At 38.3% G+C, this 16,418-nt stretch overlaps 2 protein-coding genes across 5 annotated transcripts; one reads left to right on the top strand and one right to left on the bottom strand.

The window, feature by feature from the left end:
- Positions 1–1,396: 1,396 nt before the first annotated feature.
- LOC111253692 (uncharacterized) lies at positions 1,397–11,851 on the bottom strand. Of its 4 annotated transcripts, XM_086973898.1 has the most exons (6): positions 11,711–11,851; positions 10,845–10,924; positions 10,077–10,207; positions 9,446–9,597; positions 8,224–8,925; positions 6,037–6,976 (listed from the first exon to the last, which is right to left on the bottom strand). In XM_086973898.1, the coding sequence occupies exons 4-6, from the start codon at positions 9,553–9,555 to the stop codon at positions 6,163–6,165; spliced, it is 1,626 nt and encodes a 541-aa protein (XP_086830024.1). In that variant the 5' UTR covers positions 9,556–9,597; positions 10,077–10,207; positions 10,845–10,924; positions 11,711–11,851; the 3' UTR covers positions 6,037–6,162. The 4 variants fall into 4 exon arrangements, 3 of the variants coding, with proteins under 3 accessions (XP_086830024.1, XP_086830023.1, XP_022669201.1); XR_015316298.1 differs by lacking the exons at positions 6,037–6,976; positions 8,224–8,925; positions 9,446–9,597; ... (1 more) ...; positions 10,845–10,924; positions 11,711–11,851 and adding exons at positions 1,397–2,319; positions 2,814–2,996; positions 3,222–3,277; positions 3,706–3,964; positions 4,464–4,591; XM_086973897.1 differs by lacking the exon at positions 11,711–11,851 and having other exon boundaries at positions 10,845–11,057.
- Positions 11,812–16,001, top strand: LOC111253694 (uncharacterized). Its single transcript, XM_022813469.2, has 5 exons — positions 11,812–12,105; positions 12,695–12,954; positions 13,769–13,927; positions 14,605–14,852; positions 15,281–16,001. The coding sequence occupies exons 1-5, from the start codon at positions 12,040–12,042 to the stop codon at positions 15,358–15,360; spliced, it is 813 nt and encodes a 270-aa protein (XP_022669204.1). The 5' UTR covers positions 11,812–12,039; the 3' UTR covers positions 15,361–16,001.
- Positions 16,002–16,418: the final 417 nt, after the last annotated feature.

The following is a 16,418-nucleotide window of genomic DNA, read 5'->3' as shown; positions in this document are numbered from 1 at the left end:
GGCGAGTAGTCCTTTTAGCGAGAAATTTCCTCACTCAAAAGCTAGTTACACTCTTCAATATTTTCATCGATACCAAGGAATTTCGTGCATATGTCCACCATCTCACAGTGGAAACTATCCAGAAATATGAGGTAAAACACTATAGTTATGTATACTACCAGAAAAAGACATCTTCCAACATAATGATACATTGTAAGCATTCGTTATGCCATCCCGTATAAAATGTAACGCTTATTGACCGGCATAAATATAAACAACATTAAGATTTAACTTTCGCATGGGCTTTATGCTTGGCAGGACTCGTACTGCAGCATCAATGTATTCCACGTTAAGTACGAACCTATTTAGCATATTGATTTTGACATTATGTGCGAAACTGATAATAATGACGTTTCCCATTTTTTGACTCTGTGTTCGCTTCACCAGTGCACAAACGTAACCATTGCAATAAAACACCGTAGGATAACGAATAGTAATGGAACTGGCACTGACTGAATAAAGAGCGCACTATGACAAATAAAAATATCTGTAAAATAATAAAACTAATCGAGAAAGGCATGTTAAATAAAGGCCTTTAGTTTTTGTAGAATAACCAAATCTATAGCAACAACTGTGGCGCAAAATTCAGCGACTTCAGCGGGTAAAGAAAAGTAAGTGACCTACACAAAACCGAATATGGTAAATAAATACGAATTATTTCTTCGATCATATCTGTGATAAAGTATGTTAATAGCATGGAACAAATGTCACTGATAATATTTTGAGGGATACTGCGCGTTCATTTCATTAGAACATTAGAATTAGGTTAGGCTAGGTCATTGAAGCTCATTAACTGTTTTCTTATCGTATATAAGAAGACCTAATAGGTGTTGGTTTATAGTCTTTACCCGGTACAGTATCGGCTTGACTGAATACATTGAGTTACTTGGATGATTTTATGTAATTTAAAGATTTGTAGAACTTTTAAACCATTGAGGGTAAAAAAATTTTGATACATTATATGCATTCGTTTCATTATTGATACGCTGAAGCGTATGAAGTATTTAGTTAGTCTCCTACATTTCAGAATTGAATTTTTTAATGGAAAATATAAGTGAGGACTTTTTTACTTCCTTACTGCATAAAAGATCGTTTTTATCATACCTACTTAATTTTCCATGCAAATTATGGTACTTCACTTCCTTAGAAGCGGATAAACAAGTTTTACATTTTGGTACAACTTATTAAGCTAGAGGCCTGATACTTACTGACTTTACAAGTCTAGCCTAACGAACTTATTCGTTAGGCTAGGCTTATATGGTAATGCCATTACTGCATTATTTTCAACTGAAGGCTCCAATTGGAAAAATAGAGTAAAAGTTTCCATACAGATTTAAATTAAAGAAACAATATAATATCAATATAACCGTGAATACGCAAGATGGGCTTTATTTACTACTACCATTGACAATGATCGCATAAGAAATAAATGAGTACATTTATTGAAGACGCCACGACACATCCACATTTCAAATCGCACTGTCCTTTTGATGGCGTACTTATCACGTACACCGCATTGTTGGCATTACTGCTTGATTTCGCGCTACTCCAATCCCTTGACTTCTAATGCGTGAAGCATTGCAAACTCGTTATCCTGTTAACTATCAAATGCGCGTACTACAAATGTCTCGTGTCAATAGACCACCTGCTTACTAATTACGAAACAGGCAATGTCTATTAAATAAAATTGGCAACCTTGTGGTGCTTACCTACACAAACTGAGACAACACGGGATTTCCAAAGATCTGTAGATGTCAGCCGTAACACGTGTCGCATTAGGTGACTATCCAAGGGGTCGAAAAGATTACTACTGTTAAAATCCTAAAAAGTAGTACTATGATGCATTCGTATATGTCTATGCTATGTCTGCTTAAAAGTTCGCATATTCAGAGACTTTCATTTAAGCTCTTGTGGTAACCTCGTTTCACCTATTTCACCATCTTCGACAGATGTCAGCCTTCATTATGTCCTGACGAGGCTTCATCAGCTTACAGTTATCGATAACAACATATGCCTGCTGAATCTCTCTTGTAGTGTTTAGTTACAAAATCAACCCATTAATTAACTCGACTATATTATTACTCTATAACCCACTAATTAGGCTATTACAAATCAATCCAACGTCTTGATCACTGCACATTGGTTTTCGAATTTTAATTAATTTCGAAAATTTTATTTAATTCATAGATAAATATTAAAAGTCCGTTGCCGGATTTGCTTGCAACAGTTTAATATCTGCTAGAGCAACGTGCCTGGTCCATTGAGTCAACGGTAGAGTACCTGTAAATCAAAATCATTTTTGTCGTTAGTATATAAACATCCATATTATATTTGAGTATATTTATGCGGTACAATGAAATGTTCCGTTATACCACGTTCAGCTCTATCTATTCTAGAGCGTTCAGTGATATCTCGGGATCATTATTACCGCCCGCTGCCACCACGTGCTTCAAAGATCGAAACACATGGCCGGCTTTTTGACTCATTGTGTTACTTGGACGGGTTGTGTATACACTTAGTTGGAAAGTATTATGGCGCGTAACCCAAGGCATTGTAAAATGCATATATTGAATATCGATAAAAAAAGCAATAGCAAGAACTAAACATTATGGCTCGCAAACCTGGAGACAATACCGATCATAGGGGTATCGTCCCTGACGTGGAGCAACATTTCTTTACTTCAGGGCTTGAACCCGACCATGTACGAATATCCTGGAAGGGCTTAACATCTGAAGAAATACGAACAGTTACACGGAGCAATGAGCATAGATTACCTGTATTGAACCGTTTTTTCTTGGTGGGGTAATGCAGTGATCTCGTTCGTGCTTGCTTTCAAAGACTAATATCTTTGATCAGATCACATGTCACGTTCAACCCCTGTTACGCATTTGTTAGGAGGTGTATGTCCAATCGATAGGTCAGGAGTACTGCCTCCAAAGTACGATTTGCTGATGCACCTAGAGTAATTAAGCAATAGTAGTATTAGTTGAAAAATCGTTAACACGCGTGATGAAAGTGTACTTTAATTTTATGATTCATTGTAATCAGAAGAATTACCTAAACTGTCCTCAGTAATATCGGAACAGGTCTGTGTAGATCATCACAGCAAATGATAATCGAACGAAACAAGTTCAAAGAATTGTTTTCTTTCTTATGTTACAACTGTTTCAGTGAAAACTTACCTGCATGTAGAACACTGATATGGCGGCTTTGACAACGCAGCGAGGATATTAATTGGCTATCAGAAAACCAGACCAATAAAACACCAAAAGCAAAACTAACTGTAAATATTTGCCTATGTTGGTAACAAATGTAGGCCTGTTAATTGCAAACCAGTACCTAACTACCAAGGTACAACTCAGCTACTTCGTTTGTCATCCAGTACTTGTTGGGTGTCTGAAGACCGTCGTGAAGTAGATCTCATCAGGGCGAGCTTACATAATTCACACATCTCCTAAGCTAAAGGAATAGATAAATATAGGTAACGCATACTAGAAGATGAACTTCGGAACAAAAACAACTTGCGCATGGCAAAATTAAGGTTGACAATGATCAATACTCTGCTCGCTTAAAGCTAATCAGCTGTGACATCTTTATATATGCTGTGGGCATTACGTAATGCGAACTGCAACGAGAGTCAACGTTGGTTCATTTATGGTAACTTACCAACTATATGGGCAGCTGGCACGATTTTCGCGTTATCCAAGTTCTCCAAGGCCGCGTGTAGCCACCAGCCGAACGACACCGTTTCCAGGTGTTGCCCCAGTTCAAATTACGGGCACATTGCCATTGATTCCATAAGCTTCTGCACCGGTTGGTGCTTTCTGGTACAGAGCCATCAGGGAAACGAGGCAGGTACGCCGGCGTGAAGACAGTACTCGCCGTCATTTCTTGTCCACCAGTGGGTCCACAGGTGCGCACAAGTCTAAATACCGTACGGATTATGAATCATGTAAGCATTATAAAACAGGAGAAGCCAACAACATATCATTCATAGTCGATGTTAGAAAACGAGTCTCAGCGAATCCAAGTCGCCCAACAAATACCAGATATAGATATCAATTCCATTGTAACCATTCAGTATCAGCAAATCGAATTATCCTCAAATTTTGGGTGTTTTGAGACCGCCGTGATGTCGAATCTCACCAGGGTGAAAGCACAAACAGGACATCACAGTCAAATAAATGCCAAAGCAGCCCTGGCACTTGGCACTGGCTAGTACTAGTCATTATGGCTCGAGCCATTTTGTTAAGTCAGAAATCAGTGGGAGTTCTGAATCTGGTGTTGCCGCGGTACATAGAATCTGTGTAGAGCACAGCATATCCCTGTTTTACTACGTCTGTAATTAAATGAAGTGTTTTTGACAAATCGTGCAGCTTCTACCATTTTCTGACTCCATAACTGAGCCAGATTGGTTACGGTACCTAGCTCGATAGCTGCACGTGGTGCACCAACGATATCCACCGGTATTTAGTAGAATAAGCAGTTAATGGCAGCAGCTTGTGTAAACTGGGATCCCAAACCTCGAACAAAAGTCGAGAAACCATCCCTGCATAAGCACGCATCAATGGCGAACATTAACGATGTTTAACATTGCAACTTACCACGATTCTATAACACTGTGATGATGCAAATGGTCGCAACAGAGCCGGTTAGTCGTACAATCAACTACGCGATACGGCCTCTCCTGCACAACGATCGGCACCTAAAAGGAAGCACAAATGGTGCAGACGTAAACTAGACGCAGAACATATCCTTTCAGCAGCTTGCCTGTAAGGAGAAAATCATCTGCCCTTTCCACTCTGATCCCGCGAAATTCAAATATCAGGGTTGCAATTTACGACACATTTGGCGAACTTCCTACATTATATTAGACTGATTTTTCTTCTACATTTGTAATTTGTTTTGTAACAGCATAATCGGGCAAGATATATCGGAGAAATCCCCGAGGGAGTGACAGGGGGAAAGTATACAAGGGGCATCAATTTTACCCTTGTGTTATGCATCCAGGTTCATACGATAACTCTACTTAACTCGGACATACTTTCTATCAAGTCTTACGCAGTGCTCACCATAAACAGTGAAATGTCTAAACCTACTGTATATGAGATACACAACGGAGCTTGCTGAATAGTATAAGAGATCGATGATCTATTTCTTGTAGCTAAGTTGATAATAACATTTACCACACACTACTTTTGAAACTAAATCATTTAGAAACATATTATTTTATTTATGATTGTGTGACGCTCAAGGTTAGTTTCATAGCATAAACAAGCAGTCACAGAAAATTCAGTAAAGTCAATACCTGATAAAATTGGCAGTGACTCAGCTTGAGACGAAATAACATTCTTCAGATTCTTTAAAAATATTCTTCTTTGCTATTTCTTCTATTAGCTCTGTAAACACGTAACCTATGCTTATCTAGGTATGTAAATCTAATGGTGATTAATGTTGACATGTGTTTAAATATACACTCTGAGATGTATTGTAACTTATTTACTTCGGTACATCTTAATTACTATTTGTAATTAGTTCGTTCATCTTAATATATTGAAAAAAAAAACGAAATTTGCGTACTTCAGATTTTAGATTTTTCTGTCCAAATCATACATTATTTGCTCAAAATAATTAAAGTCCCCAGATAAAAACCTCGTGTGGTACTAGGGCTTTGAGTTTGGTATGAAACAATAAAAAAAAAGATATCGGAATATCGAATGAACAATACTAAACGTAGTTTGTAAGAAAAACCTGCCTAAAGCAAAAGCGAGAGAAATTTTTGAAAATTGCGATATTTTTATAATTATCACTGCATGGTTCCTATTTCTTGGGGCACATTGTCAATATTTGTTGTTAACATTTTTCATCATGCCTAAATAAACAAAACAAAGGTAGATTTATAAATAAATGAACGCAAACTATATCAGATTTATCTGCCAATTAAACTTCCTGAAAATAAAGAAACATTTTATCAAAGGAAAAACGTAGAAAGAAATATACTAGTTATAATTTATTTTTTTGATCAATCGAACCAGTTGGCTGGACTTGATCTGCGATATCGTGGAGTTCAGTTTAAATAGCTTATGGATAATCTTTGGCTTTCTTGGACAGCCGTTTGTTCCCCTAACTTGTACTGAAGTACTTTGATCTAAGTATTGTTTTGAAGGGATCTTGCCTTGATGTGTCACTTTTTATATTTAGCTCTTGCCTGTCTCGTGCTCGACTCTCTGACACCTTGTGTTTCCTAGTGGCTCCGGTCAAACTGAAAGCTGGTTTTTTAGAGTAGGTCATTGGCCAGGGCGTGTTATTAGTCTCTCCCGACATTGTATACGAAGGCGTTTGCGGTTTTAAAAACGCATTATTAGCGAGGCTCTTTTTGTTAGGTGTTAGTGACGTTTTCGGAGCATAGACATTAGGATATGGGCTGATCCTGGAACACAATGATGTCAGGCCTTTGGTATAATGAGAAAAGTTATGCCGTCGTTGACCCTCAATAGAAACAAACTGGTTTCCGTAGTTACTGCGTTGAGCTCCATGAAAATTTCGTTGTATTCTACTACAAATAGACGTCACTGAGGCCGATCGATCAGGGTGGTCTGCTGCTTGAAACATTTGTTCACCCTGACAAGGGAATTGTCGTCGTGTATCACTAGAAGTGTAGTTATTACTCAAAGAAGTGGACCGCTTATAATGGTCTGTTTCTTTTTCGTAAGGTAAAACAAGCCTTTGATCCTGGAAAATGTACCCTGCCTCTGCACGAGACGCATACTTGCAAACACTCTGTAATTTTCGGTTACTAGACGTCCCTTCGAACTGCGGAGGATAGCTACAGCGTGCTGGGGTGCCCATGAGAATAAGATCGGTTCTATTAGGGTCTATTTTGCCGCTCCTGGCTCCTAACGAAACAAGTTTCTCCTGCGATTTGTCGTACCTTTTCCTGGTAACCAAAATAAAACGCATGCAAAACACTATTCCGACTAATATCTCATTTCTTGGTTGACTGGTTTGAATGGTTTCATGGAAACATATTATTGCTATCAAATTTATTTTGTGTACATTAAAATACGTTTTTCTAGCATAAATCTGAAAAAAAACATCAGTGCTCTTGCATAGTCGCTAGGAGGCCTGACAACTTCGTAGTTAACCTATTCCAATACGTTAGTGGATGAGACCACTAGAAGACAAACAATTTCGATGAATTTTCTTGGAATCCGTTTAATACGGGTTTACTAGCATCGTTAACTTACTTTGTCATAGAGCTAATCATAAATAGTCATATCAAACATCAGCCTTAAGTTATTCAAAAATACTGTATTAGAATGCAAATATCGTGAATTCTGTTTTGTTATCATTGCGAAGTTAACATTTTTTGCTTGCCCCTGCAAAAAGAGCTAAGAAAAACTATTTGCGTTAACACACAGATGTATTGTACTTTATCGAAATTACAACTGATCACTGACGTATTAATTTGCGCTACTTTTGATTGAAGCTTACTCGCATTAGGCAAAAGTCACAGCACAAAGAAAATCCAGTGGATGCATTGTAATCCTTGAAAGTACTCAACTTGCCTCGTTGGTGCGTTTGGGAGTCGACATCCCTTGCGTATTTTTTTTTACTCACACTAACGGCCACCTTTACGGCTTGGTGCGCTTCATTACCAGTATCGACAATTGTGTGTACTTCAAGAGAATTCGGTATTGACTTTGAAGAAGATAATGATTGTAGGTCACTATGGTTAGATCTGATTCTGTTTGGAAGCGGGACGTTAACATAAACTTCCTGTTTTGTTTTTTATGACCGCCACCTCTGTTCAGGTCGCCTTTCCCCTGGTTGTCCCTTCCTAAATTCCTTTTGAAGATTACATCTTTTCTCCTTGTATATGCATCATTGAAAAGATAAGATCCATACAGATTTTAGCAGATCGAGTGAAACGAAAAAAAAACATGTCATGTAGCACTTTGTTACAGCGTGTTGTAAATAAGATCGGTTAAAAATGTACCACATTCGCGTAGAGGGAATTCAGAGTTTTAGAAATAAAACTGAGCACTAACAACTCCTTATAAACCAAGCAAAATCTTAAGGTTACTGCCAGCTTCTTTGCCATAGCTACAGCAAAATCACGTTTTCGACCGAAGAGTACGACTACGTTGTGTATATTATTTTATAGGTAGCCGAGTTACTTACGTCTTCGGGGTGCGTATTCCAGTCTTGTGTTGATGAAATTTCTTGCCAGTAACATTTGCGCGCGCATATTGGGGGCCCATTAGTATACGCTCAGGCTGGCCGTTATCAACTGCTTGATTACTGGAACTAATCAGATTATCGGCCTGATTGCGCCGCTTAGCTGCAGTGTCAGCTACTGAAACCGCTGCTCGAGAGCTCTGTGTAAACATAGAGCCTGAGTCATATCGAAAATTGAGTAAACGAGGGCGTGGCGTATCAACGTACTTCCGAGATCGGTTACGTTCAGTACCGTTACCGGTCGTATTTGTACGGACGTTATCTGAGCCTAGTGTTTTTTTGAGAGAATCGTACTCAAATGTATTCCGCAACTGAATTTGTTCCCTATGTCCAATGCCTTGTGTCGTACTTTGTTGGTGAATTCGGGGTTTTTCCCGAGCCCCAGAGTGCTGTTTCGGAGTTCTCTTGCCATAGGCTTCCACATCGTGTCGGTCACTTTCAAAAGGAGAAAATTGTTGTGTTAGCCGTCTTTTGGAGATAGTCGTGGGCAATTGATTGTCAATTACGTTAAGACTGTCGTCGTTATCCCCCTGAGATATTGTAATTGGATGACAGATCCTCGATTCATTCTCGTGCGCCACTATTGTACGATATGGGGTCGCCAGACTCCGATCTGGTATTCCACGGATGAGCTTAATAGGCGTACTTAATAATTCAAATAGTTTCATACTCGTTATTGCTGAACTACGACTTTTTAGGTTAGAGCTCGGTGCTCATTGCCACTGTCAGCGTATAATGTCTTGAGAATGACCAATATATTCAGGTAACAAGTGAAAATTACTGGTACTTATCGGGTTTGCTTATAGTAGAATCTGATAGACAAGCAAGTGCTGACATATATATATATATATATGTGTGTGTGTGTGTGTGTGGTTACAAATTTAACACGTGGGCGTATCAACAATGCAACATCGTTTTAATTCATTATCGACATCATTATTACCCGGGTGCTTATTACTTGTACAATAAATATATACTGCGCAAAATACTTACAAAAAAAAATTATTCTTTTAACCTTATTTGCGATCTCGATATTTCTCTAACAGCTACTTGTTTGATTCTTGGACAATACTTTCATAGAATCTAGTGCAGTACAGTTTATCTTCCTAAGCTCGACCTCTCTAGACTATTGTACTAAAAATTGACATGGCTTTTCGGTGCTCACCGTTTAGCCATTGTGGCCACCACATTGTTAAAGGTATTCTTGAGCGTCTCGAGCTGCAGTGATTTGCTTTCGATCTTTCTATACAATCTCCGTAATTTCTCTCCTTGCATACGGTGGTAATAAAAATCAACTTGGTGTTGATATTTTTCCAACTAAGTTGCTTAGAAAAAACAACATGAAAGTTGATCAGAACTAACTAGCATGTTCGTATTTTTTGACAATTCTTTGCACATAAGACCTTGTATACCAGACCATGAATTTCTACTCATACGGACGGACAATCTAGCTAGCTTCCGGCGATTGTTCACATAAATCTACCAAGCAATATGAGTAAGCTCACGCTATTCGTCACACAATCACAGATCCTTAATTGAAATCATCAACTTACCAAGCATAGCTACGTAAAGTTGAAGCCCGGAACTAAATCAGACACTTGATGATATGGAGATTATTTATTGCTACGAACGTGCAACTAAACGCATGTTCGTGCTGATTTTTAAAGAATATAGCAACAAATCGCACCGAAAAGAAAATAACACGACTTCAACATGCCTTTTATTGGTGCGCGTCAAGGCCACGATTGATTTATGAATTAGTATCTGATTTTACAATGACTTTGAAGTTTTCTTACCGCAGTCCATTCGCTTAGACTTTTTTTAACCTCTTTGAAGAATCGAAATACCTTCCGGTCAGAGACAGGCAAGAAGTTAGCGGAACTATTACATATTGGACATTTTGTGATGCCATTGTTATCACCTGAAACTATTCATAACCGCACATTAGTAATGCTGTGCTTTAAAAATCGCTACCTATTTCGGCGTTTTCCAAACGCAGAGTTACGACTCTCAACTAATAGTTGTTGTTTGTATCGAATCGAGTTTCATATGTACACAATTTTTCACATATCATGTTCTTGCCATGCTTAGAACGCCCAGGTTAGCGGAATCAGCAAGCATTTCTTTTGATACACTTACGCCGAATTCTCCCCTCGAGCTTGAGTGCAGATCAGTTATCGGTGCGTTCTAACAGAAAGGCCAATTTGGAAGCAGCATAATCGTGCCTTCATTGTATTTTCCATCAGTTTATAACCAAGCCTCCGTCTGATTCTTTTATCATATGCGAAAAAACATCCCTTGCTTGACCGCTTCTGAACGAATTGCTTATATGACAATTTATTATTGCTATTAGTGAAATTATTCTCCAAGAACAAGCGTTAACATCAAGAGTTGAAAATAAACAAGCAAACAAATCAATTCAAAGCGAACACTTAAGTGTTAAAAATCCGTTTTCAGGCTCGTGCTCAGATAATTTCAACCGAAATCTATATTCCTCTAGAAAACAACGGTACATCTTACAAGCAGTAAGCAAGCTTATGGATAAGAAGGTTGATGGTACTTACCAGGAATGAAGCATCCGGTACAAATGATATGCCCACATGAGCCTAAATGACCTTTCTGCTCTTGAAAATCACCGCATTTGCTACAAAAGCAAAACCAAAAGGGATCTCTTAAATCCATTTGCTATTACTTGCGTACATGCTTGCTTTCGCATAAATTCACCCACGACTATATGTATATGTGTCGGGCCCCTAATACCTGTGGCAGCTTTTCGTGGTTCCGGCATTGGCGGGATTTTCAAATAAAATCTATCTACCTGCATTTTATGCGTTCTCTTATCGATTATAATAAACCTTTTTTTGGGCCACAAAACGTATAAGGTCCAATCTAAATGCTTAGGAAGTTTTGAAGGAAGCGCACTGAAGCTAATGATGATCTAAAGTCACATATATCGAGCGGTTTATTAGTTTTAAAAGTAGACTTTTTTTTGGTACTTTTGTCAAATGAAATACGCCCGATAAAGAATAAACAGAGAAACAAAGTTAGATTTTATCACCATTGAAGCCCATTAGAAAATCTGTTCTAGGAACAAAAAATGCAAGTTAAGGTATATGTATGAACTTTGATTATTATGTCTTAACTTTCGCAACGGGGTTCAGTTTTTCAAATCAGCTCTATTTTATAGTACTCATGCTTCTGTTTTATTGCTTCGTCTGGTCTGTTTTTGACTAACAGTTGGTATTGACGAATAAGGTTTACTTGTCGCTAACTTAACTAAGTGACTCATTAATGGGTCGCTTATAAAAACATTTTGAAAAAGTGACCGTAAACTATAATGGATAGTTTCGTTGATTTTTGTACGGCAATTGTCTTTGACGGCTACGTTTCTTACATTACGTTGATAAAAGAGTATAGGTTATGTCCTTACAAGAAAACGTGCAATATTCGTCAGTCTCACACGTCATGTTTCATACATATCGTGACCACACCAGCTTATTCACACTCAAGAAGAAGACTGTTATCGGCAAATGAGGAAGTAGTACCACAAAGCGTCCGCTCCGCTGTGCTTTTTCGTGCATTGCCTGAATAAGAAAAGGCTAAATTTGAAAATCTTGGCATCAGCCTCCATTAAACAAAGTTGGTTTAACAACCGACATACCGAAAAAGTTCGTTTGTCTCTCGCATATTTGAACTTGCATATCGATAGTGTGTCTGTTATTAAATAGATAGACAGTGTTCGAGCAAAAATTGACGAAGATGGTGCTGCCCATACCTGACCAGGTGGTTACACCCACAGCCGTGTCATCCAGATTGTTTTCGAAGGTGAGCGAGCAACTTAGGTTTTCTATTAGAAATGTCCTAATTTAATGAGAGGCCGAATCGCTCACTGGTTGTCCCACAGGCCAGATACAACAATGAAATGTAACCAATGATCTGGCTTTTAATTTAAGTGCCTGACAAGACAGTTTGTAGTAAAAGTGGAATTAAGCCGTGTAGCAAATATTGATGAACTACATGACTTAGCTTAGATGTTATTAAACATTTTTCCATTGTAAAACGAACAATAGCTAGGCCCATATACATGCTACTGCGAATATATGCGGGCTCGCTATATCAACATGGGAGTCGACCAGAAATCAAGCAGGATATAGAAACGATGCTCTCAGTATCTCAAGTAAATAAAATAATTTAGATCGCTCCGCTCGAATTAAGGCAAAAATAAAAATATACTAAATACAATGTTCAGTAGCAAAAACGTTTATCACGTAACTTTTTTTTAAGACAGTACGTACGATGACATGTTGGTTGAGTTAGTCACGGTACATGGACTGCCCAAAATAAGCTCAGTGTTTCCTGGTGCAGTATTTCTATGAACTGAGCTATTCTAGCCTTTGTTGTTGTCGCCTTTCAGGGCTGGTGGAGAAAGATTCTGCACAGGAACAGTGTCGACCATACGCGTGTTGTCAATTCCATACCCAATTCAATGTCCGATCAACTGCGTAGCAAAAGTAAAAAGCCAGGACGAATTAGTCGAGTCTCCTTATTTCCGATACATTTCATGAAAGTTACCGACAAAGGTGACTCGAACCTCGAGAATCTACCTAATACACCGACTCAAGACACGGTTCGTTTCTCCCGTGCAAAAAAAGAGATCAAGTGCAGCGACTGTGGGTCGGTATTACACCGCGTCTTTTAGCCTTTTGCAGTAACTTGACTCGATGCTGAGAAGCGTCATCACACGCATGCACAACGGGCGTAGGGTATAGCAAGGAACATATCTATAGGCGCAAAAGTCTTTTGTAAGAAAAACGAAAAAAAACCCTCACTTTATCTAGAGTTTACTTTTCAGCCACCGTAACAGATGTAAAATAAAATGAACACTCTTGAGTTATCGAAACAGTTCTTCCCGATGGATTAAATAGAAACTTAGTGATAGATTAAATAAATCGTTGACACCGATGGTCTTTGCGCAAACTTCTGTTATGAGAAAATAGGTTGGCTTCCGAAAGCGTCGATTTTATTATTTCTATATGTTGAAATATTGTCTATATCATCGGTTTTTTCATATTTTTCTGTCCAAGTGGTGGCTGTTAATTTGTTTACCGGACAGGAAGTTTTTCCCTATTTAACGCTGTAATTTGCTACCTAAAAGACGATTTGAAGTCTACTGGTTGGACTTGACATTACCTAACACTATATCCTTCAATACCTTATGCCTATTAACTTGCATTACTTCCTTTCTTATTTTGTCTTTATCTCTATCTTTCAGATAATAAACACTGCAGTTTTTTCGCCCCATTTTTTTCTGTATAAATATATTTCGCAAAGCGAGCCACAAAAAAAGAACTCGATTTCATCAGTAGGAAATTTGTAAGTTTCTTGTTTTCGCTTCAAAGCAGCTACCTCTAGAGATGAAGTTCAAGAGGGAGACCTGTACGCGACTAACTTACCTATTCTGTGTGATGTCCATTGTCTTTCGCTCTAGTCGGAAGTTCAACTCGGATCTGGTCATATATCAGCACTGTCGAATCGAACACGCGGATACCTTTGTCATTACCCGCTGTTGCAATAGCCAGTTCTATACGTTTCATGCCATTGCAAGCCACTCAATATATGGCCATCATGGCCAATACGTCTGCATTCGGTTGGTATTATCTCACAGTAATAATTTTTAGTATTACTATTAATGTCATTATATCGTTTGTGTAGTTTTATTTTCTTTTTTTATCCGCGAGCTAATCAGTTCTCGCATCGATAACATAAAGCCTAACAACAATCAAATATTTTTTTCCATCCACTTTCTACAAAGTCGTTGTGGTGATATAGAATCAGCATCTGTATCTATTGCTAGTTAAATACAACATGTAACAGCCTAAATACACATAATTAAAGGCTGAAGCTTTCCGTACCAGTGACCCTTCCCTTCTTCAAGTTTGCTTTTACGGATGTCGTAACCTTTTCATTGGTATGAAGACATCTATGTATGGGCCTGTTTTGTCGGAGCATGACGCATAAACGCGTGTATAGAAAAATCTACAGTGTTAATTGGGTACATCTAGTTAATGAACACGCGTCAGACAATTGAAAACTTTTAGCTCAATTACCTTGTCGATGCACGGTGGTCCAATATTCGAGGTTCGATACTTTTCAGACCAACAATATATTGAATCTAGATTCTGCCTATAGGCTGAGTAATTGGCCAAAGTTCAATTTAATCTGAAATCTATTTGTAATTTATCTAATTACTTAACTGCTTTTATTCGGGTTTCGTTTATATCTACTAAGACGTCGGCTTGTGCTTCTGACTTGAATGGGATTTAGGTGCCATGAATACTTTGAGCCGAATCTTTTCGCCGATCATCTGGCGAAGCATGGCGTAAATGGAGTTTCCAGATGGATCTTCTGCAATGAGTGTGGTCAATGCTTCACCTCCAATTCGGACGCAGTAGGTCACTTGAAAGAAGAACAGCATACACACCGTTACCCTTGTACAAGCAAATCATCTCTTGTTCCATTGCCGCTCGTATACGAATGTCGCAAAGATGGCATCAAATCGGGATTGTCTTCAGGTATCTAAACAGATTCTTTTCAACAACCTTTCTTTTTTCCTATGAATGCTAGCTTCAACTTTCAGTAGAACTAAGTACCTATCGTATAGTCGTATCTGCTGCTAGATGAGTAAATGCATTATTAAACTGCCGGATATAATTCTGCAAAGCATTAAACTTCAAACAAATAGGATTTTCCTATGTAAACTTGAGAACGACTCGATGCTGACCGAAATACAACTGAGTTTTATCACTTTATACTTCATCGCACCTTGTACTTCAACGTATATAAGCTAATATTAACCGAATACACACAATTACAGAGGAATATCGCGCACATACCAATGAGTGAGTGCCAAACAACAAGGAGATATTGTAATATCTTCTTGGATTGAAACAGATTTGCTTATTTCCCTAGACGGTTGAACATCCCTCATTATCAATTTCAGGAAGAGTGCCATCCGTTGTGCCTTGTTTTCCCGTATCAGCAAGTACTAAATGCTTATTTGCTACGTTATGGAACCTCTGAAAAACCATCTTCGGAACCCGGCTCAAATATAGAAAGATAGTCCGTGCAGGACCGATCCCGATGTTGACTGATATCGCGGCCCCCACTGGACGGCCGTACGCATTTATCTATTGATCGCCAATTTTGTGTCGATCTGATTTTGTTTGAACCATAAATCTGTATTATATATTTATAATATTTATACACCAATACAACGAATAATGATTTGAAAGCTACTGGATATTCTAGTACGCATCGTAGTGAAGCCAATTTGGCAGTTCAACATTCAACCTATTAGACAAACGCCTTATTATCAAGTGGCGCCATTTTTGTGAACAGCAGCTTGAAATACATGACAATTTTCATCAAACACATACAGGATGCGTACGTATGGTTTTGTTCCAGCAGCGTTTTATTCTGTCACGTGTCACGTAACAAAAAACACGATAATGAATTGGCCGGCCTCCTGTGATAACTCGTCACTAGCCAAAGGTAGACCTTTACCATTATAACAATAATGATTTCATATTACCATATGGATACGTTGTAAAAACAAATGGTCGCTTATCAATTATTTGATCTTCGCCATTTATTACTAGATGATATTTTATCGGGCGGCGATGTACAGGCAGCATCAATAAAGGCATTCTTATTGTACATTCTGCGCTACGTTTTCCGTTAACTTACTTTCAGTCGAATGCCGTAAAGTGCTTATTGTTTAATTCTAATGCGAAAAATGTTTCTTGAGTGGACACACAGATGTTTGATTTTAAACACGTCTTCCAATAAGGGAAGTTTCAGAGTATAGTAATTTTTCGCGCAATTATTCTACAGGAAGCTGAAGTCCGCAAGAAGTATGGCGCTATCTGTTTAGCTGGCTAGAAATAAAACGATGTGTGGCCTCGGGTGGTTGGTCAACTTTGGCTGAATTTCAATACAAAACTTCAAAGAATGGAATTTCTGTTTTCTAGAAAGCACATAACAGCCGATATACAGTGATTGGACTGCGTGAATAAGTTAGCTTTAATAAGTCTGAGATAATAATTGGTTCGCTTTCTTGTGCCGTACATAAACTTCAT

The sequence above is a fragment of the Varroa destructor genome, unplaced genomic scaffold (genome assembly GCF_002443255.2).
Source record: "Varroa destructor unplaced genomic scaffold, Vdes_3.0 BEIS01000007.1, whole genome shotgun sequence".
Classification (NCBI taxonomy): Eukaryota; Metazoa; Arthropoda; class Arachnida; order Mesostigmata; family Varroidae; genus Varroa; species Varroa destructor.
The sequence above is the reverse complement of the archived record's forward strand: the minus strand, read 5'-3'. Positions and strand labels throughout refer to the sequence as shown.

Excerpts from the sequence above, each read along its gene's own strand:
- LOC111253692 (XM_086973897.1), bottom strand. The coding sequence starts at position 10,962 with ATGGATTTAAGAGATCCCTTTTGGTTTTGCTTTTGTAGCAAATGCGGT. Across the intron at positions 10,208-10,844 it reads TACCGGATGCTTCATTCCTG|TTTCAGGTGATAACAATGGC; the intron begins GTAAGTACCATC and ends GGTTATGAATAG. Across the intron at positions 9,598-10,076 it reads GTCTAAGCGAATGGACTGCG|TTGGAAAAATATCAACACCA; the intron begins GTAAGAAAACTT and ends TAAGCAACTTAG.
- LOC111253694 (XM_022813469.2), top strand. The coding sequence starts at position 12,040 with ATGGTGCTGCCCATACCTGACCAGGTGGTTACACCCACAGCCGTGTCA. Across the intron at positions 12,106-12,694 it reads CATCCAGATTGTTTTCGAAG|GGCTGGTGGAGAAAGATTCT; the intron begins GTGAGCGAGCAA and ends GTCGCCTTTCAG. Across the intron at positions 13,928-14,604 it reads GGCCAATACGTCTGCATTCG|GTGCCATGAATACTTTGAGC; the intron begins GTTGGTATTATC and ends AATGGGATTTAG.